At 41.2% G+C, this 22,031-nt stretch overlaps 1 protein-coding gene across 1 annotated transcript in view; it reads left to right on the top strand.

Moving 5' to 3' along the window:
- The window catches only part of gtdc1 (glycosyltransferase-like domain containing 1), an 81,740-nt gene that overhangs the window by 21,577 nt on the left and 38,132 nt on the right, over positions 1-22,031 (top strand). The window contains exons 3-4 of the mRNA XM_063006456.1: positions 7,596-7,763; positions 9,964-10,137. Coding sequence (XP_062862526.1) covers positions 7,596-7,763; positions 9,964-10,137 — 342 coding nt within the window. The remainder of the gene's footprint in view (positions 1-7,595; positions 7,764-9,963; positions 10,138-22,031) is intronic.

Genomic DNA, 22,031 nt, shown 5'->3' with positions numbered 1-22,031 from the left:
ATTGTCTAAGCAATTGAGGGTTAAGGGCCTTGCTCAAGGACCCAACAGTGGCAACCTGGCAGTGATTGGGCTTGAACCATTAACCTTTTGATTACTAGTCCATTACCTTAACCATAGGCTACAAATGTCCTGTTTGATTTGTATGTAAACTGACACAGGTAGCCAGTGTACATAATAAAGAATTGGGGTGATATGAGCTGATTTTTAAGAATATGAAAGAACTAAATTAAGTATAAAATAACCAGTCCTTTAGACACTCCGACCTAGTTGGTCCACCTTGTAGATGTAAAGTCAGAGACGATCACTCATCTATTGCTGCTGTTTGAGTTGGTCACCTTCTACACCTTCATCAGTGGTCACAGGATGCTGCCCAGGGGACGCTGTTGGCTGGATATTTTTTTGGTCGGTGGACTAGTCTCAGTCCAGCAGGGACAGTGAGGTTTTTAATCCTTATCCACTCATACCAGCACAACACACACTAACACACCACCACCATGCCAGTGTCACTGCAGTGAGAATGATCCACCACCCAAGTAATACCTACTCTGTAGTGGTCCTGGGAGAGTCCTGACCATTGAAGAACAGCATGAAAGGGGGGTAACAAAGCAATCAGAGATACCTGATTTGGCACAGTTTTTACACCGGATGCCATTCCTGACACAACATTCTTTATTTTATACAGACTTTGGGGCTGGCACTGAGGGTGCGCTGACAAGTGTACCTCCCAATGACTAGGCTGAACAGTACCGTGAACATAAATATCACATTTAAAATGCAGGTTATATGTAAAGTAGGTAGGTACTGGTGACAAAGAGATGCATCTGGTATCTCATAGCTCTTCTATTAGATAATACAGTGTGGTTAGCTGTGGACAACTATTATTTTGAATCATGAGGTCAAATACCTGAAAAACATCACAGCATCATCACTGCATGCTCTGCATACTATTTATAATAGACATGCATAATAGTAAAATAATAAAATGTAAATAAAATGCACAACTGAAACCTATAGAAATGTAAAAAAAAAATCCAAACACTGGTTTGGGCATGTGCAGAAGTGTGCTGAGAAGAAGAGAAAGGCCAAAGATGAGGTTTATGGATGCGGTGAGGGAGAACATGCAGGTGGTTGATGTGACAGTGTAGGATGTTCAAGACAGGGCAAGATGGAGACATAATAATCCACTGTGGTTATCCCTAATGGGAGCATCTGAAAAGAAGAAGAATTAGAAGAACAAAAGTCTACAAACACAAAAGGTTTATATAAAAAAGGAACAATACTACAGGTCCTGTGTTTGGATCCTTCTGGACCTTGGATATGACTTTACCAACCAGATCAAACGTGGCTTCCCACAGCACATCCAAACAACACTGTGGCAAGCCTAGACTACACACACGGTCACTTTAATGGGCGATGTAACCAGACTTCATCTACCAGACTTTTGGGCAGCCAGCATAGTCATTGTACTGCAAGCCTTAAATTCCACGGAACTGACACTGCTGTGGAATTCTGGGAAGGGGAAGCTTGTTCGAGTCTGTCATATTCTTTCTACCATGAGACTGTTACTGTAGCATTCCAGTGGAACAGTCAACTCTCTGGTTAAGGGGTGGAGGGGTATGAAACATTCACAGAATAACAGCTGCCCAACCCAGTTTCAGGACATCCAGGCATCTGGTTACAGCCTAGCAGGTTCATTTTAAGAGAACAGCAGTAAATGACACTACAGCATCGGTGCAAAAATACTAATGTTTTTAATACGAGATATGTCATCATGGGAAAAAAATAATGGGATAAATAAAATAACAAAAACTGAAATCTGTAATTTTTAAATTGACTTGAACCTTTATTTAACAGAGAAAAACAAAGAAAATAATTTTAGTGATGTAGAATAACCAGACCTAAGGTCTGTATTAGGAGTTTCAGCCCCATCCCCAAAAATAATTAATTAAATAAATAAATTAAGGAAGGTATTTATATACAATAACAATAATAATAATAATAATAATAATAATAACAATAATAAGTTAACACCACTAGGTTTTTTTCTCAGCCTTTTTTCCTTTCACTTTTTTGCTCTTACATTTTGCCTGCACCCATATTTTATTTTGGCTGCTCCCATATTTTATGGAACGGAGGTATGTTTACCTTTGGGTCACATCATATTTCCTATAATTCTTTTATAATTATTTGGGAATTGAAGATACTAATTGTTGCAGTTTTTCAAGCAGATTTTTGTCTATTCTTGCTGTATACAATAGGGGTTTTCAACCTGTGTGGTTTCAATTCATTTTTCACCCACAGGAGACATTACATTAGTCTTACTGACCACGCACGTTTAATGTTATTCCATTTGAGGCCGCTCAGGTGGCGCAGCGGTAAAGTACGCTAGCGCACCAGAGTTGGGGTTTCGAATACATCGTATCGAATCTCAGCTCTGCCTTTCCGACTGTTTGTTCAGGGTTAGAGGGTAAAAAAGTCTGATCATAGGTCCTCATAACTGGTGCAACTGCGGCCCCTGCTGGCTGACTGATGGCGCCTGCACAGGGCTGAGGAATAATGCTGATGGGGGTGTGGCCCTCCATACACAGTGCCCGTCAAGTGTATGCAGTCTGTACTGACTGTACGTGCCGGAGGGGGCGTATGTCAGTTGAGAGGCGTCCTCAGTCAGCGGTGAAGGGTCGAATCAGTATAGAGGACGCATTCAGGGTAATTGGACACGACTAGATTAGGGGAGAAAAATTAGGGAAAAAAATAGAAAATTCAAGTATATATAGTGTATAGTGGGAGATGCTTTGTTCACAATATCGCTTCAAGTGATTCAGTTGTAGATTCGTATAAAGTGGCGATTTGGGTTGGGGGAGCGCAAGTTCGAGGTCAGCACACGGAAGGAGGCCTCCTGGTATACAAGACTTGAGCTGCTCAACAGTTTGTGTCCACCTGTTGTCTGATTCTTCTCATTATGCACCATACATTTTCAGTAGGAGACAGATCTAGATTGCAGGCAGGTCAGTTTAGCACACATCATGTATGTCTATGACACCATGTAGTTGTTATTTGTCCAGAATGAGGCCTGGTATTGTCCTGCTAAAATAGACATGAAGTTCATGGGAAAAGACCTCGGCTTGATGACAGCAAGTGTCTCTCCAAAACACCAGTATAAGCCTTAGCATCAGTGGTATCTTCACATGCAGATCACTCAGGTTGTCACATATGTTGTTTTTGCTGGTTGTCAGACTAGATGGCGTTGTTCATATTTGGCATATAGAATTCGACAATCATTTTTTACCCAAAACAAGCTAAATTGAGGACCTTTCTGACCACAGAACACATTTCCACTGTCTTTTGATTTATCTCAGATGACCTCAGGCCCAGAAAACTCAGACTGTGTTAAGTGACAATGATTTTCTAAAGTACTTCCGAGTTCATGTGGCTATGTCCATCATGTGAGCATGACAGTTACTCAAACAGCACTGCCTGAGGGCTTAGTCTTATGTTTCCTTTGTCTCAACTTTTTTCAGTGTGTTGCAGATGTAGCATTTTATTGTTTTAATATTTACAAAATATAACTAGGTTTGTCAGGAAAAACACTAAAATGTTTTCTTTGTACATTTATTAGTTAAATAACCGTTGACCTAATTTAACAAATTACAGTCTTTAGAAAGTGTGACAACTTTTCTGGAAACGGGGTTTGTACGTTCATTGCATATATCCACTATGTAAAGACTTTCGGGGTTCAAACCCAGGGCTGGGCTAACAAAGAAGGGGCATGGTGGTACTTGCACCTAGCAAATGGGGGGGCTGATATCAGTGCACTCTCAGTGCTGGCCCCAATCCCGTATTTTGACTTTGCAGTTTCACATACAGCGATCAGGTATAACATTATGACCACTTCCCTAATATTGTGTTGGTCCCCCTTTTGCTGCCAAAACAGCCCTGTAACTGTGATGCTGCAACTGTATTCTTACACCTTTCTATCAGAACCAGCATTAACTTATTCAGCAATTTGAGCTACAGTAGCTCGTCTGTTGTATCAGTCCACATGGGCCAGCCTTCGCTCCCCACGTGCATCCATGAGCCCTGTCGCCGGTTTACCACTGTTCCTTCCTTGGACCACTTTTGACAGATACTGACCACTGCAGAACGGGAACACCCCACAAGTGCTGCAGTTTTGGAGATGCTCTGACCCAGTCGTCTAGCTAACACAATTTGGCCCTTGTCAAACTCGCTCAAATCCTCACGCTTGCCCATTTTTCCTTCTTCTAGCACATCAACTTTGAGGATAAAATGTTCACTTGCTGCCTAATATATCCCACCCACTAACAGGTGCCGTGATGAAGAGATAATCAGTGTTATTCACTTTACCTAAGTAAGTAAGTACATTTTATTTATAAAGCACTCTTAAAACAACTTACATTGACCAAAGTGCTGTACATCGAACAAGCATACATAAGACAACATCATGTAAAAAAACAAAAAAAAGTAAAACCAAATAAAAATACAGAGTAAGAGAGAAAATAAAACAGATAAAATAGACTAAACAATTATAATTACCACGGCTCCTCACTGTTCAAATGTGATTTAAAAACAGCGGCCGAAGGTGCTTGTCGAATATTAGGAGGTAGAGTGTTCCATAGCCTCGGAGCATAAACTGCAAATGCACGATCACCTTTTAGCTTCAAACGAGCCCTAGGAACAGTCAACAAATTCTGAGTGGCTGATCTCAAAGATCACTGTGTGGTTGCAGGAGAAAGCATACCACTGAGATAAGCCGGGGCTTGACCGTTAAGCGCTTTAAAAACAAATAAAAGCACTTTAAACTGAATCCTGTGCTGAACAGGCAGCCAATGTCAGTGGTCATAATGTATGTATGTATACACCAGTGGCGGCTGCTGGTCTTTCAAAGAGGGGAAGCTCATTGTCGGCTTACATCATAAAATTTGTCAATTTATTTATATATAAATTGTGCCCTCTGTTCCTTTTCAAGAAAATGGCATGAAATGGGTTGCAGTTTGTCTTTTGACTTCACTCGCAAAATCCACGATGGGACTGAAGCTCCCAGTGATAGCTGTCAATCAAAACGGGATTCAGCCTTTCGACTGATCCTCCAATCATCTTGCAGAAGCTCAGCATCCAGACCCGCCCACAGCTCCATTCACCCCCAGAGACGCTCAGCGTCCGGAGGCGGGACAAAATCGTGGCATTTATCCAATAACCGGCGAGTTTCGAAGCAATGAAAAAAACCGTTCCATTACAGTCCCATTGAAGTGAAGAGAAACTCAGCTTCTGCGGGCTCCGGGAATGTATGAGAAGTTCGAGTCAGTCGATTTGTGATAAGTAGCTGATTCTGAACGAACTCGTCTTCGAGATGAACGTGTTCTAACGCATTTGTCAATGAAATGTTAACAAAACTGTACATATTTGACCATTTCATTTTTGACATTTTAGGGGAAGCTGAGCTTCCCTTGCAGTCTTAAAGAAATCGCCACTGGTATACATACATGTATAATGTATGTATAATGTATATATATGAGCGAACTGTGCTGGTTGTTACTATACAAAAATTGTCGTCATGTCTAATGATACCTGCTTGTTATTAGTTTGGTTCACATACAGTCCAACTGATCTGTGCAGAAATGCACATAGACACACTTCATTCATCCCAGGGATTCAAAGGAAAAATAGGAATGCCCTATTTGACTTGGACTGGTATGTGTTTCCTGGACTCTTTCCAATAAGAATATGGTCTTAAGTAGAGGTTTCTGATCTACTTTGGTTTTGGATTTTGGGGTTGAGGTGTATTTCTGAGGTGGTGTTTTGTACTGATTAAGAAACAGGATGGACAATAATCCCTCAGCATTACCATTAAGCAAAGCCTTTTTTGGCGATATGGAAGCAGTTTCAGAGCTCGTAGAATGATTGAGGCTGGAGTTTTGGGTTAGGCAGATCGGTCCTTGATCAGTGTAAGAATGAGGTAAACTCAGAGCGTGTCGTGGTCTTGAGGCTGTGGGCTCGCCACATCAAAGCAGCTCAAAGAATCTGAGCTCAGAGAGAAAGGAGCAGAGTGAAGGGGGGTTGGGTTCATTTAGGGAGATGAATGATGCAGCTTCAAAGCTCATGCTCTCTCCATCTCAAATCTCTTAACACAGGCAGGGTTGGAGCCTGGAGTAGCACCCCTGTCTTTACTCTGTCCCAGTGGGCTAATTATTGGCTTCAGTAATGCACGTAATACAGCAATTTGAGACGAGCTCGTTATTTATTTATGTGATGTTACATGTATAATTGTTAAGGCTGTAAATGTTTGTGAAATACAATTATTTACTATTGTTTTAAAACTTGGCAAATGAGACTGCTTAACATTGATTTTATTAAATTGATTTTTACTTTAATATTAGCCTCTAACAATCCTGACTTCAATATTTCCTGCACATCTTTATAAATACATCTTATTTAAACATCTTATACCATTTTATCAGCTCCATCTACCATATAGAAGCACTTTGTAGTTCTACAATTACTGACTGTAGTCCGCCTGTTTCTCTGCATGCTTTGTTAGCCCCCTTTCATGCTGTTCTTCAACGGTCAGGACTCTCCCAGGACCATTACAGAGTAGGTATTACTTGGGTGGTGGGACATGGTGGTGGTGTGTTAGTGTGTGTTGTGCTGGTATGAGTGGATAAGACACAGCAGCGCTGCTGGAGTTTTTAAACACCTCACTGTCACTGCTGGACTGAGAATAGTCCACCGACCAAAAATATCCAGCCAACAGCACCCAGTGGGCAGCATCAGGTGACTACTGATGAACATCTAGAAGATGACCAACTCAAACAGCAGCAATAGGTGAGTGATCGTCTCTGACTTTACATCTACAAAGTGGACCAACTAGGTAGGAGTGTCTAATAGAGTGGACAGTGAGTGGACACGGTATTTAAAGACTCCAGCAGCGCTGCTGTGTCTTATCCACTAATACCAGCACAACACACACTAACACACCACCACCATGTCAGTGTCACTGCAGTGCAGCACTGCAGTGATCCACCACCTAAATAATACCTACTCTGTAGTGGTCCTGTGGGGGTCCTGACCATTGAAGAACAGGGTAAGAAACAGATGGACTACAGTCAGTAATTGTAGAACTACAAAGTGCTCCTATATGGTAAGTGGAGCTAATAAAATGGACAGTGAGTGTAGAAACAAGGAGATGGTTTTAATGTTATGGGTGTGTGTATGCGTCCATGTCCAGTTTCGATGCCTAAGTGCATATTGTATAGACTAGAGCAGCTTTATACACAGAAGGCTGTAAGTTCAAGGGCCATTTATGTGGGTTTACAGCACAGATAAAAAAAAAAAAAAATGTATTCACCAATACTGAATGTTAGTGGACTTTTGTGGTAAATCTTTGCCAGTAGCAAGACAGGACTCCAATCCATCACAGGGTTTTGGCCATCCCACCCTTCAAACATGGCTAATCATGTCTTGGTAGATGCCCAACTGCCTGATATCACTGTTGACATCCGGGTTCCAGTACCGGGCTAGTGTACTTTTTAATACTATTGCTAATATTTACTTGTTTGTTTTTGTTTTTGTCTTGCTGACAGGGTTTTGTTCACAAGTTCTGTGCTGAACCTTGCAGAACTGGTGGCTCTGCGACCAGATCTCGCCCCTCTGAAGAAGATCCTGTACTTCCACGAAAACCAGCTAATTTATCCGGTTCGTAAAAGCCAAGAGAGAGACTTCCAGTACAGCTACAACCAGATCCTTTCATGGTAATTATGTTAAAGGCTAAATTCTGTTTCAGTGTTGTTTCCTAGCAGATTTTGATTGTGATGGGGTCTCAAAGCTTGTACGTTTCCAGTAAACTGCAAATGAGATTAACCTCAAATATATGGACAACATTTAAGGTGAAATTCCACTGAAGAGTTTTATAATGTAGCAGTCAGATTGACCGAGCTTTGCCATACTTACTTAGTCATTAAAAGCATTAGTTATCCGTTTATGGTTGCTTAATTATGGCGCCTCATAAGAATGCCGTAATGCAACTCTTACTCATGAAGAACTCCGATGATAATATCTTCATTAATCTCTAAACAGCAATCAGGAAAGCTTGTTTTAAAGCTTCTGTGTAATTTTAATGCATTACAATTTACGTCCATCCACTTTGCTTTCTCAATTAGCACGGTTTTGTTTGTTTATAATCATGACAATGTGGGGATATTTAAAAGGCTTATAGCACCCTGCTAATTAAAAGGCCAATTAAGTGCTGCCTTATAAACAATTCTTTAAATTGGTGTTAATTTGTGAAACAATTAAAAGCTTGTTGTTTGTTGATGTTTGATTTTGTTTTGGATTGGATGGAATTAAATTGATCTGCTAACCACAGTAAAGAGCTTCACTGCTTGGTTTGAATTTTAGAAATGTTTGTGATATGCATGGATTTTGTTTGTTTATTCGGATTTTAACGTCATGTTTTACACTTTGGTTACATTCATGACAGGAACAGTAGTTACTCATCACACAAGATTTATCAGTTCACAAGGTTATATCAAACACAGTCATGGACAATTTTGTATCTCCAATTTACCTCACTTGCATGTCTTTGGATTGTGGGAGAAAACCGGAGCATCCGGAGGAAACACACGAACACGGGGAGAACATGCAAACTCCACACAGAAGAGACCCAGACCGCCCCACCTGGGGATTGAACCCAGGACCTTCTTGTTGTGAGGCGACAGTGCTACGCACTTAGCCACTGTGCCGCCCTATATGCATGGATGTTTAGATGGATGGATGGATGGATGGATGGATAGACAGACAGATAGACAGACAGACAGACAGACAGACAGATAGACAGATAGCTAGATATATAGATAGATAAATAGACAGACAGACAGACAGAGAGATAGATAGATAGATAGATAGATAGATAAATAGACAGACAGACAGACAGAGAGATAGATAGATAGATAGATAGATAGATAGATAGATAGATAGATAGACAGACAGACAGACAGACAGACAGACAGACAGACAGACAGATACAGTAGATAGATAGATAGATAGATAGATAGATAGATAGATAGATAGATAGATAGATAGACAGACAGACAGGTTGATAGACAGACAGACAGACAGACAGACAGATAGATAGATAGATAGATAGATAGATAGATAGATAGATAGATAGATAGATAGATAGATAGATAGATAGATAGACATGCTAAATATGTAGCTAAATAAATAGATTAAAGATATGCGATATGTAATATATAAGGCTGACTGTGTTAGCTTAGTAAGAAAAATCTGAAGTGACGTAATCGCTGTCTAGGTAGTGTCTGAATAACATACCTTTTACCTTCGATGTCTTATTAGAATCCTCTTTACATAGGCAGCTGCCTAGGTAGGCAGTAGGCATCAAGGCAGCTCACTGGGTTTTTTCGGACAGACCCAGTGTGTTACATTTAGAACAAATAAAGCCTGAATAGAAGAAGAAGAAGATATACTTTATTTGTCATATATACATATACAGATGTACAGTACAATTAAATTCTTTCTTCGCATATCCCAGCTTGTTTGGAAGCTGGGTCAGAGCGCAGGGTCAGCCATCGTACGGCGCCCCTGGAGCAGACAGGGTTAAGGGCCTTGCTCAAGGACCCAACAGTGGCTGCATAGCAGAGCCTGGATTTGAACCGCCAATCTTCCGGTTGATAGCCCAAAGCTCTACCCACTAGGCTACCACTGTCCCATGTATATATGACATCTACAATCACATCTACTACCCACACATCCAATTAATCATTTACATCATCTGGCTTTTGGAGAATTGGTCACGCTAGGGGTTTAACTACTTTTTTAAGGTTAGGTTACTTTAACAACAATAAATAATGATATGAAATTAATAATAGAAAAATGTTGGTTGTTTTAAGGGTGTTTACATATTTTTTTTCTCTGTTTGACTTCTTCCTCCAGCCTAGTGGCAGACATCGTGGTGTTTAATTCTGCCTTCAACATGGACTCGTTCCTGTCCTCCATCTCCAGCTTCACGAAGACGATGCCTGATTACCGGCCCAAAGGCCTGGACCAGCTCATCCGGCCCAAATGCCGCGTGCTCCACTTCCCCATCCGCTTCCCCGACGTCACGAGGTCCTTCGCTTCATTTCTTTCTCTCATCCTTTCTCTTCATCTCTCTGCAGGCTTTCATTTGCCTAACAGAGATCACCGCTTCGTTGATTAAACGCACACACTCACTTGCGTGCCTGCTGTTTTTTTTTTTAATCCTTCCCTGAAAGCTGGTGAGGGACGTGAGCGGAGTTAACGGCGAGAGGGCAAGTTGTGTGAGAAGGTGATTAAAACAGGCAGGCTTAATATCCTCTGCTTAACATGCTTCTTCTGCTACACACGCACACACAGAGGATTTCGTTTAATAGATCCCTGACTCTCACATGTACCAGTGTTACAATAGAGGCAGTGCCATGTTATGGTGCTGTTAGTTTTACTTGCCACAGGTGAGGCAGATTATTAACAATCTGAATTTATTAAGATTTGTGTACGTAGCATTTAGGGACAGTTTAGGGCTTTCAATCGAAAGGTTAGGGGTTTGAATCTTTGCTCTACCACTTTGCCACTGTTTGGCCCTGGACCAAGGCCCTTAACCCTCTCAGCTCCAGGGGCGCCGTACAGTGGCTCACCCTGCGCTCTGACCTCAGCTTCCAAACAATGCAAACATCTGTATATATACACTGATCAGCCATAACATTAAAACCACCTCCTTGTTTCTGCACTCACTGTCCATTTTATCAGCTCCACTTACCATATAGAAGCACTTTGAAGTTCTACAATTACTGACTGTAGTCCATCTGTTTCTCTACATGCTTTGTTAGCCTGATTTCACCCTGTTCTTCAATGATCAGGACCCCCACAGGACCACCACAGAGCAGGTATTATTTAGGTGGTGGATCATTCTCAGCACTGCAGTGACACTGACATGGTGGTGGTGTGTTAGTGTGTGTTGTGCTGGTATGAGTGGATCAGACACAGTTTTTAAATACCGTGTCCACTCACTGTCCACTCTATTAGACACTCCTACCTAGTTGGTCCACCTTGTAGATGTAAAGTCAGAGACGATCGCTCATCTACTGCTGCTGTTTAAGTTGGTCATCTTCTAGACCTTCATCAGTGGTCACAGGACGCTGCCCACGGGGCGCTGTTGGCTGGATTATTTTTGGTTGCTGGACTATTCTCAGTCCAGCAGTGACGGTGAGGCCACTCATAACAGCACAACACACACTAACACACCACCACCATGTCAGTGTCACTGCAGTGCTGAGAATGATCCACCACCTAAATAATACCTGCTCTGTAGTGGTCCTAGGAGGGTCCTGACCATTGAAGAACAGCATGAATGCGCGCTAACAAAGCATGCAGAGAAACAGTTGGACTACAGTCAGTAATTGTAGAACTACAAAGTGCTCCTATATGGTAAGTGGAGCTGATAAAATGGACAGTGAGTGTAGAAACAAGTCCTATATGCTACCTTCACTTCTTTACCATTTTAGTTGTATCCAGTTCCCTAGTTGTATTTTCCTCACTGCTTCAGACCCCGACCCTGACTAGGGAGGGCTTTACCTAACACACCCCTCTCCAAAACATGAATATAGTAGCTAACCACTTCTTTTCATTTGTTCTAGGTGGGTTCACATAGGGATCAGTTTCACATACAAAAGGTCACACAATGATCTCCATCATTCATTATCTTTGTGCAGTTTCTCAACCAGCCAGCAGAGGCCGCAATTGCAGCAGTAATGTTTACTCCCTTTGGTTCTTCCACCCTCAGATGTAGCCAATCTTATAATGTCTTTATTTGTCATATATACATATACACATGTACAGTGCAATGAAATAGTTTTTTTACATATCCCAGCTTGTTTGGAAGCTGGGGTCAGAGTGCAGGGTCAGCCATTATACAGCACTCCTGGAGCAGACAGGGTTAAGGGCCTTGCTCAAGGGCCCAACAGTGGCGGCATGACAGAGCCTGGATTCGAACTCTCAGCCTTTCGATAAATAGTCCAAAGCTCTACCCACTAGGCTACCACTGTCTCCACATATGTTAGACCGGCGCACTACCCGAGTGCCCCGGTACATCTAGATCTTATGAGGTTTTGGTTTGATCTGGGGTGAAGTTTAGACATTCAACACAGTGCTGTAGACGACTTCTGATTCATAAGCGTGTGATTCCACATGGATGCATGCCTCATTCACCATGTTAGATGTGTGTGTCCTCAGTTGGAGGAGTGTGTGTGTGGGGAGTGTGTGTGTGTGTGTGTGAGTGTGTGTGAGTGTGTGTGTCATTGCTAAGAGGCACTGTAAGTGAACTGACAGTGAAGATGCCGGGTTCTCGCCTACAGTGTTTCTCAGCTCATTTTCAGATGCTAATTTGCCCCATCCACAGAAAAATCACAGTGTGTAAGGAAGTGATTATATGCATGACCGGCCATCCGTCAACACGCCCAAGGTTTACCGCCAATGGTGTTCAAAACATCTAAATATATATACTAGGGAGTTAAGGAAGGCATGCAAATGCATTCTGGTGTTTATTTAAGTAATAGTTTGATGTTGTAGGATGACCTTGTGTATAAGTAATAGGGATGTCCCGATCACGTGTTTTTGTTCCCGAGCATTAATTTTGATCCCGATCCGATACCTCAAACCGATACTTGTATTTTGTAGATATTGTCTAGATAAGAACTGGATAATACTGTTCACACAGTGCACACTTCAAGTACATTATAGTTATACAATGTATATGTTTAACAACTGAATAGCTCTGCATTGCTGTAGGAAAAAAACTGCCTGCATCCAAGCTATTGCTTAATGTTCTTTTATTTTTACAAAATAAACTTAGTGCAGCATTGTAGTAGTAAAACTAGAACACTCAAAGTCCTGAAGTGAAGGTTCTTTTTGAGGAAAATCAGCATCTCTGCCGTGTTAGCGGACATCCGGTTCCTCTTCTCATCATATAATAATAAACTCGCTGTATTCGGCTGAGTGTTTATTTTTTAGGTGCCGTATCAAATTGGTAGTAATTGTAGATCGTTTGGTTAAATGATATCTGGTTTGTTTCTTATGAGCTACCGTACTTGTATGCGTGTTGTAACTGTAACAAACTTTTCTGTGGTTGTATTGTGACAATGGTTTGATGGACGTTTCTACGCGAAGTGAGTGTGTTTTGACTTTTTGGGGCTTCCATAGTGCATGGAATAGCGTGCTTGGCTAACGCGATGACTCTAGCTGTCCGCTATTCGGTACCGTAACAGAAGAAGTTAATAAAGTGTTATGCTCCCGACAACTTGTGAATATACCGTTTATTTATTTCTTTATTAAGCAAGTGCATCACTACGACACTCTGTTACATAACTACGCCAATCAGAGTGCTTGATACTGAGATGTCGTTCAGTCTTGTAACACGTAAACTCGTAAAAGCTGTATGTTATGGTCCTGAAGTTTTCATACTCGGATTAAAAGTTATTGTTTTGTAAACCGGAGTGATCCTCGACTCACACACCATATAAATAGTAAAATTCTACAGTAATGAACGCAGCTCTGCTACTACCGCCTCGTGAAACGCTCGCATTGCAGACATTACACTTCACTGTTGGACTTGTGCCCAATTTGCTGCCAACCTTTTCAAAACGTCTCCGATGAGACGAACTGTTTGATATGACATGGTTAAAGTGACTCGGGAAGTACTAACAATGCTTAATGTGAACAAAGCTTAATGTGACTTATTGTATTAAGACAACAACCAAGGAATTTTATTAGTGGAGAGAACTTATGAGCAGTAATAATCAAGAAAGGATTAGTGTTCCTGTATCGTTCATTTAATACATTAAACTAGGGATCCAACTTTTTCAGTTCCGATACCGATACGATACATATACTTTGCATATCGGTCGATACCCGATCCGATACCATTGTTGAATTAATAAACCGTATACTTTATCATGTGGGAAAGACTTAAGGCATCAGGTTTGACTTAAACATTACTAAGTTTGCAAAACAAAATATAATTAACACAGATATAAATGTACTGAACTGCTATTTATTTGTCAGTAAAATAATAAACAATTGTGCAGGACCTTGGCACAGCATTCAAATTCAAAATAAAAAAGGCAAACTTCTTAAAATATTTTAAAATAAATTAAATGTATCAGCTGAAACTGAAGTAGTTACACAAACAGTAATCAATCTTATTTTTTAAATATGTAGTGTAAACAGTAATTCAAAATAAAATCTAGCACCGGAAGAACCTGAGAATAAACGAATACCTTGGTACAATACAATCAGTAATCAAACACTGTAAACAAGCAAACATCTAGTGCAATTCAACATAAAATGTAGCTGCTGACAATGAGAAAAACAGTAGTAGCTTAAATAACTTTTTTAAATAAACTTATCCGTAAATATTTAGTGCAAACAGTAATTCAAAATAAAATCTAGCAGCTAAACCTGAGAAATAAACATGTAATTTGGTCAAATATACAAGCAGTAATCAAATATTATAAACATCTTTCATGCTTTCACGCTATCGTTTGGAAATTTTTCACGTCTTTGCAGTGCGTCCACCTAGGGCTGGGCGATTTTCACGATTAATTTGGTTAATTCGCATGAACGTTTTCACCCGATGTTAGAATGTGACAATCGCGATTGTTTACATACTTTATATTTTAATTAAAATACCAACATGTCCTGAAGCAGAAACTGAGCAGACGCTCGCGGAATATAAATCAGGGAAAGTTTATTATAAAAAGGGCGAAAACAGTGTACAAAATCAGGTAGAGTCCAAAACCAGCGAAAACCAAAACAGTAAACGGAAGACAACAAGGATTATACACGGTAACGGTTAGATTCAGTAATAAGTAGCGCAAACACGATCGGCAAAACGAGACACAAACAGAAGAGTTTAATTAAGATCCACTGAATCAAACACCGCCGAACTGAATCAAAATACGGAGCCGATGAGCGCGATCAGGATTGGCTGGAAAGTAACGAATTACATTTACTCGCGTTACTGTAATTGAGTCGTTTTTTTTGTGTACTTGTACTTTTTAAAGTAGATTTTACAGCCTGTAATTTTACTTTTACTGAAGTAAGTTTTGTACTAAGAATTGTAATTCGCTACATTTTAAATCACATCCGTTAATGAGTAAAAAAATCGCGTCTGGGAAACTGCTGCAGTGAATTCTGCGATAGGGAGTCGGATCTTTTGTCTCGGTTCCTTTTAAAGAGCCGTATGTATGTAACGACTCCGAAATGCGCGAATCAGTTCCTTTATTTTGGCTTAAAGGGCCGTTCAATAGAATAGAATCATTCTACGACACATAATAGTGGTTAATACAGTTTGAAAGTTTTATGGGACTAAAATGACACATTACACATCCTTAAATGTTTAAAATGTTGTATCCACCCCCCCAATCACAAGAGGACAAAATCAAAGCTGAGCTGAGTGATCACTTGATGCCCCCCCCCCACCCCCCCAATGTAGATACTGATACAGACTCACTCAGTGGTGGAAACAGCACAGTACAGCGCTGTTCGTGTTCCTTTTAAGAAACCTGTAAAGAACTTTTTGTAGTTTTTTTCCCAATGTAAGGAGGTTCTGCTGAACATTATTTAAAATAAAAGTTGTTTGTGAGCTATTCTTAGATATAGATAGATAAGGATATAGATAATTTAGATCTATTTTGTTTTAATTATTGTTAATTATTGTGATATCGTTATTGTTATAAAGTTTGAGTCCCTTAAAAGGATAATTATAGGTGGTGCTGTTACTATTTTTGCACTTCTGCAGCCTTTAATTACAATGCAAAAAAGAATTTTGAGTCTTATTTTAATTGCATTATACAAGAACAAAAAAAATCGCCCAGCCCTACGTCCACCACAGTTAACTTTTTCTTCGTTTTGTCTCCTGCTTCTTTTTGTTTGTTCGACTGTAACGTTAGGAACTCGGCGTGCTCTTTAGCATGGTACTTTTGGAGGTGCTTAATTAAATTTGTTGTATTGTATTTTGCAGCGCTACCTTCACCCCTTGCAACATTTGTTCTGCAGATATTGCATGTTGCCATCGAACTTGTTGGCATAGCAAGCGTGAAGTACCTCCATGCAGCGGACTCTTTGGCTCGCTCCATGTTGTTGTTCCTGTTTGTGTTCTACGCCATACGTCAGCAGCGCGTCCTGTATGGGCTTAGCACGCGCCGCAAACGAATTAAAGTGAACTTATCGGCCCCATGGATCGGCCTAATTATCCGATACCCGATCTATCTCATTTCGGTAATATCGGGACCGATATCCGATCTTAATATCGGATCGGTGCATCCCTACATTAAACCAACGTTAAGCTTTTCTGTTTGTTCTGTTTTTTCAGCACCTCAAATTATAAAACAAGTTTAAAAGTGAAACAGTGAGGAAAATACAGCTAAACACAGATACACATGGAAGCTTTCAGAGTGAATTTGATGGTTATTCCACACAAATGCAGATTCGTCTCATATTCGCACTTTGATGACCTTTTTCCGCACCGCTCAAGCCAAGCGCTGAACAAAGTGGCAGTTCGTGCCGAGGCTCGCAGTGATCGAAGCACAAAAAGCTTCTAATGTGAATGCACTCTATCGCTTACCACTTTGTTTTGCTGTGCAGTGCGGTCAAACAAGCTCTCACGTGCACTTCGAGTTTCGTGAAACAAATTTCTTGCTGAAGGGCGTAAAATTTTAAAGATCTTGAGTTTAGGGGACGTGAAGTTACAAGGTACCACTGTACAAATTTTGATTATTAGCCTTGTATGCTTTATTCGCAGTGGTTGATTTGCTAGGAGCATCTGTAATTTAGTTGTGTTTGACCTTAATTATAAACATATGAAGGGTTCTCAAGATGATAACCTGTCATGTAAGGCTGTGCTCAAATAAAATGTGATAAATTCTGCCTTGCGCTGCTGTGCCATTGTTTCCTATGGAGTGAGGCGCTGCCGTTTACCTTGCCGCTGGGCTACCTTAAGCGTTTTTACAGCTTGTCACTGTGCCACTGACCTTCTCAAAGCACCGCCAATGAGACGCCAATGTTTATATTACGTAGACAGAAGAGGAAAACTGATTCTTACTGTTTCACAAAGAAACCTTCAGCTCTTAATTAGAACCATGACATTGTGAGACAAATGCAGCTTGGCAAGCTGTGAGCTGTTTCAACAGTGAGACCGGGTTTGCATTTTAGATTAGCACATTGCTTCATAGCTCTTCAGTATAATTTAATTTACCCTTCGATTAATAAAACAATACAGTTTCATGAAGCTACTTTGTTCTTTTGATGGTTTTTAATCTTCTCATGTCTCCAAATGACGAGTCTTATATATAGAGCAGGATCGGTCTTATATGAACTGAAATACATTTTAAACTAAATGCATCTGAAAAAAGGTCAATACTGTCAGTCAATATTGTGTATTGTTTTGAGATGTTCACAAGTCACAAGATACAAGCCCGAGTCAAGTCACGAGTCTTTAGGCTAGAGTCCAAGTCAAGTCACGAGTCTTTAGGCTAGAGTCCGAGTCAGGTCACGAGTCTTTAGGCTAGAGTCCGAGTCAAGTCACGAGTCTTTAGGCTAGAGTCCGAGTAAAGTCACGAGTCTTTAGGCTAGAGTCCAAGTCAAGTCACGAGTCTTTAGGCTAGAGTCCGAGTCAAGTCACGAGTCTTTAGGCTAGAGTCCAAGTCAAGTCACGAGTCTTTAGGCTAGATTCCAAGTCAAGTCACGAGTCTTTAGGCTAGATTCCAAGTCAAGTCACGAGTCTTTAGGCTAGAGTCCGAGTCAAGTCACGAGTCTTTAGGCTAGAGTCCGAGTCAAGTCACGAGTCAATATAATATACAAAAAACATATATTGGAAGAGTAGAAATAAACAAATAATATGTAAGTTCAGATAAAAAACAACAGATTAGTGCCTTTGGGCGGCACGGTGGCTAAGTGGGTAGCACTGTCGCCTCACAGCAAGAAGGTCCTGGGTTCGATCCTCAGGTCTGGGTCCTTTCTGTGTGGAGTTTGCATGTTCTCCCCATGTCTGTGTGGGTTTTCTCCGGGTTCTCCGGTTTCCTCCCACAGTCCAAAGACATGCAAGTGAGGTGAATTGGAGACACTTAATTGTCCATGACTGTGTTCGATATAACCTTGTGAACTGATGAATCTTGTGTAATGAGTAACTACCGTTCCTGTGTAAAACATGACGTTAAAATCCTACTGCATTTCTTACTAAAAATTAAAATCAGAAGGTCTGATTGGTTCAGAAAGCGCTCTTTAAACAATTAGTGCCAATTCTGTAGGAGCGTTCCATTCACCCCAGTTGTTCCTGTGAAGTGCACTACATAGGGTATTCCACCATTTTAAGTGAGATTCCAATCCAAAGGTAACGAAAATGTTGAAATTAAGTGAACTTCAAACTGTGTAGGGAGCAGGCAGCGACGCTTTATCACTACGCCGGAAGCTGGCTGGAACATTTACCCATTGCGTGCCTTGCGGGTTAAGACGGCCGGAGCGTTATCAGAGAGCAGAAAATGACACGATCAGAATGATGTCGTATCGACGTTTCATTTATCTTTAATACTAGCAGTAATGTGAGAAGAACCAGTGACCGTCCAGAAACGCTGCACAATCCACCAGAAACACAAATGTAGCTCGTTAACTTTTACACCGTTAATCACAAACAATAAAACACCACGTGGTGACATCAGAAAGTGGCTGTACGATGATAAAATCAGGTTTATTCCCAGATGACATCACAATTTGACAGACGGCTGAGCTTCATTAGTTTGATAGTTTAGAAAGTAAAGAAACGCTCAAACGCTCAAAGAAATTTCAGTAACAAGACGCTGTCATGTACGTTGAGGGCAGTTGCAGCCTAGTGGTTAAGGTACTGGTCCAGTAATCAGAAGGTTGCCGGTTCAAGCCTCACCACTGCCAGGTTGCCACTGTTGGACCCTTGAGCAAGGCCCTTAACCCTCAATTGCTTAGACTGTATACTGTCACAGTACTGTAAATCGCTTTGGATTATAGCGTCTGCTAAATGCTGAAAATGTAAATGTACGTGATGACGTCACAGGGCGTCCGAATGAGTTCGTTTAACCTGCCTAAGGTCCCATAGACAAGATCACGTGATCAGTGTGTAGGGAACACAAGGGCACTCAGTGGGGACCATGTGGCTAGGGAGTCTTGTTGTTCACGAGTCATTTATTTGCGAGCCATGAGTCGAAGACTCGAGTCCCCCTCTCTGCCTGGCTGTAACACCTAACACAATAATGCGGGGTGTCCACATATTTTTGGACAGGTGATCAACGTAAACCAAACTTCGAGTTCCACTTCCAGTTGTCTGGCACCAACACTTCAGTTATTTGTATAGAAAACAGTCCAGGCTTTGTGGTCATCAAGAAACCGAGTTGTCCATTTGAAGTGTTCAGACATATAAACAGCCACTGAGCATGTCCATCTGCATCGTTCATTTCCTCAATTATTCCCTGAGCCTTGGATCCTATTTCCACCGAAATGGCATTAAATACCTACTGGAAGTGCCAAACATTTGAATTATGAGTCATGACGTAAATGGTCAGTCAAGTATTGATCCTAAAGCCTGCGATTTACCAGCGTCAGACGATATTTGTGACTGAAATCTCAGCGCAATTAGCTTCATCAAGAGGAAATTCGATCTGGACAATTTTAGCAGAATTCCATTGTCTGGGAAGACAGGTTTTCATTAGCCCCGTTAACTGGATGCAGATAACTGACGCTACTTTTAAAAGTTGGTGGGGGAGAGGAGGGCTCCTTGGCCAGCTATTAAAAGCACTTCAAAGTCATTGATGTGACTCTCCGAGGAGTGGCCTGTCTCCAACGACTGACTCGTGGAACGATCCCGTTGCTGAAGCAGATGGCAGGATATCCTGCTGCAGAGATTTCTTCAACAAGGTTCAAAAGGAAACAGACACGTATGAACGTTTCACAATGGCAAAGCTGAAAAAGTTAGATCCAAGCCAATTGGACACAGATTAAGCCTGGTTCTGGACAATGCTGTGCGTTGTTTCTCTCTTACGTAAGCTCTCTTAAATTAAGACTAGGCTTAATATTTGGAAGCAAATCCACTGCCACATATCGGGCAGATTTTCATCACGCACTTAAAAACAAGCATCAGGCAAAACAGGAACCAGTGGGAGTTTAGGTTCAAGTTTTAGTCCAGCTTCCATCAGATTTATACGATGGCTGGATTGGTCACAGTGAGGGGTGACCTCAGTGTGGACAGTTGGTCATAGGGTCAGCACTCTGAATTCATTTTTTGGGGAAGTGGTAGCTCAGTGGTTACAGTACTGGATTATTAAGAGAAAGGTTAAGGGTTTAAGCCCCACACACTGCCACCTCGACCAAAGCTTTTTAAAAGGCACCTTTGTGACCCAACAGACATTTGTGTCTTCTTTTCCGTCTTTCGGCTGCTCCCGTTAGGGGTCACCACAGCCAATCTTGTGTATATAGACACCAGTTTAACCTGTTTCTGCACACAGCACAATAGGTCTGTTCGAAAACCTGGTGAGCTGCCTATTGAAGTATTGAAGTGTAGTGAAGTAAAGCCAGCTATTGTGGATACCATTTAGTGTTTTGCATTATGGCAAAGCTCTTTGTTGATTATTAATTCACTTTATCTTTTAGATGGACAGACAGACAGACAGATAGCTAGACGGATGGACGGATAGACAGCTAGACAGACAGACAGACAGATAGATAGATGACAGAGAGAGATGGATGGATAGACAGACAGACAGACAGAAGGATAGATAGATAGATAGATAGATAGATAGATAGATAGATAGATAGATAGATAGATAGATAGATAGATAGATAGACGGACAGCTAGATAGACAGACAGACAGACAGACAGACAGATGGTAGACAGACGGACAGACAGACAGACAGACAGACAGACAGACAGATAGATAGATGGTAGACGGACAGATAGATAGACGGACAGACAGACAGACAGATAGATAGAAAGATAGATAGACGGACGGACAGACAGACAGATAGATAGAAAGATAGATAGACGGACAGATAGATAGACAGACAGACAGATAGATAGATAGAAAGATAGATACAGTGGGGCCAAAAAGTATTTAGTCAGCCACTGATTGTGCAAGTTCTCCTACTTAGAAAGATGAGAGAGGTCTGTAATTTTCATCATAGCTACACTTCAACTATGAGAGACAAAATGAGAAAAAAAAATCCAGGAAATCACATTGTAGGATTTTTAAAGAATTTATTTGTAAATTATGGTGGAAAATAAGTATTTGGTCAATAACAAAAGTTCAACTCAATACTTTGTAACATAACCTTTGTTGGCAATGACAGAGGTGAAACGTTTCCTGTAAGTCTTCACCAGGTTTGCACACACTGTAGCTGGTATTTTGGCCCATTCCTCCATGCAGATCTCCTCTAGAGCAGTGATGTTTTGGGGCTGTCGCTGGGCAACACGGACTCCACAAATTTTCTATGGGGTTGAGGTCTGGAGACTGGCTAGGCCACTCCAGGACCTTGAAATGCTTTTTACGGAGCCACTCCTTCGTTGCCCGAGCGGTGTGTTTGGGAGCATTGTCATGCTGGAAGACCCAGCCACGTTCCATCTTCAATGCTCTCACTGATGGAAAGAGGTTTTGGCTTAAAATCTCACGATACATGGCCCCGTTCATTCTTCCCTTAACACGGATCAGTCGTCCTGTCCCCTTTGCAGAAAAACAGCCCCAAAGCATGATGTTTCCACCCCCATGCTTCACAGTAGGTATGGTGTGCAACTCGGCATTCTTCTTCCTCCAAACACGACGAGTTGAGTTTTTACCAAAAAGTTCCATTTTGGTTTCATCTGACCACATGATATTCTCCCAATCCTCTTCTGGGTCATCCATATGCTCTCTGGCAAACTTCAGACGGGCCTGGACATGTACTGGCTTAAGCAGGGGGACACGCCTGGCACTGCA

Source organism: Trichomycterus rosablanca, chromosome 12 (assembly GCF_030014385.1).
Source record: "Trichomycterus rosablanca isolate fTriRos1 chromosome 12, fTriRos1.hap1, whole genome shotgun sequence".
Lineage (NCBI taxonomy): Eukaryota > Metazoa > Chordata > Actinopteri > Siluriformes > Trichomycteridae > Trichomycterus > Trichomycterus rosablanca.
This window is presented reverse-complemented; position numbering and strand designations above follow the sequence as displayed.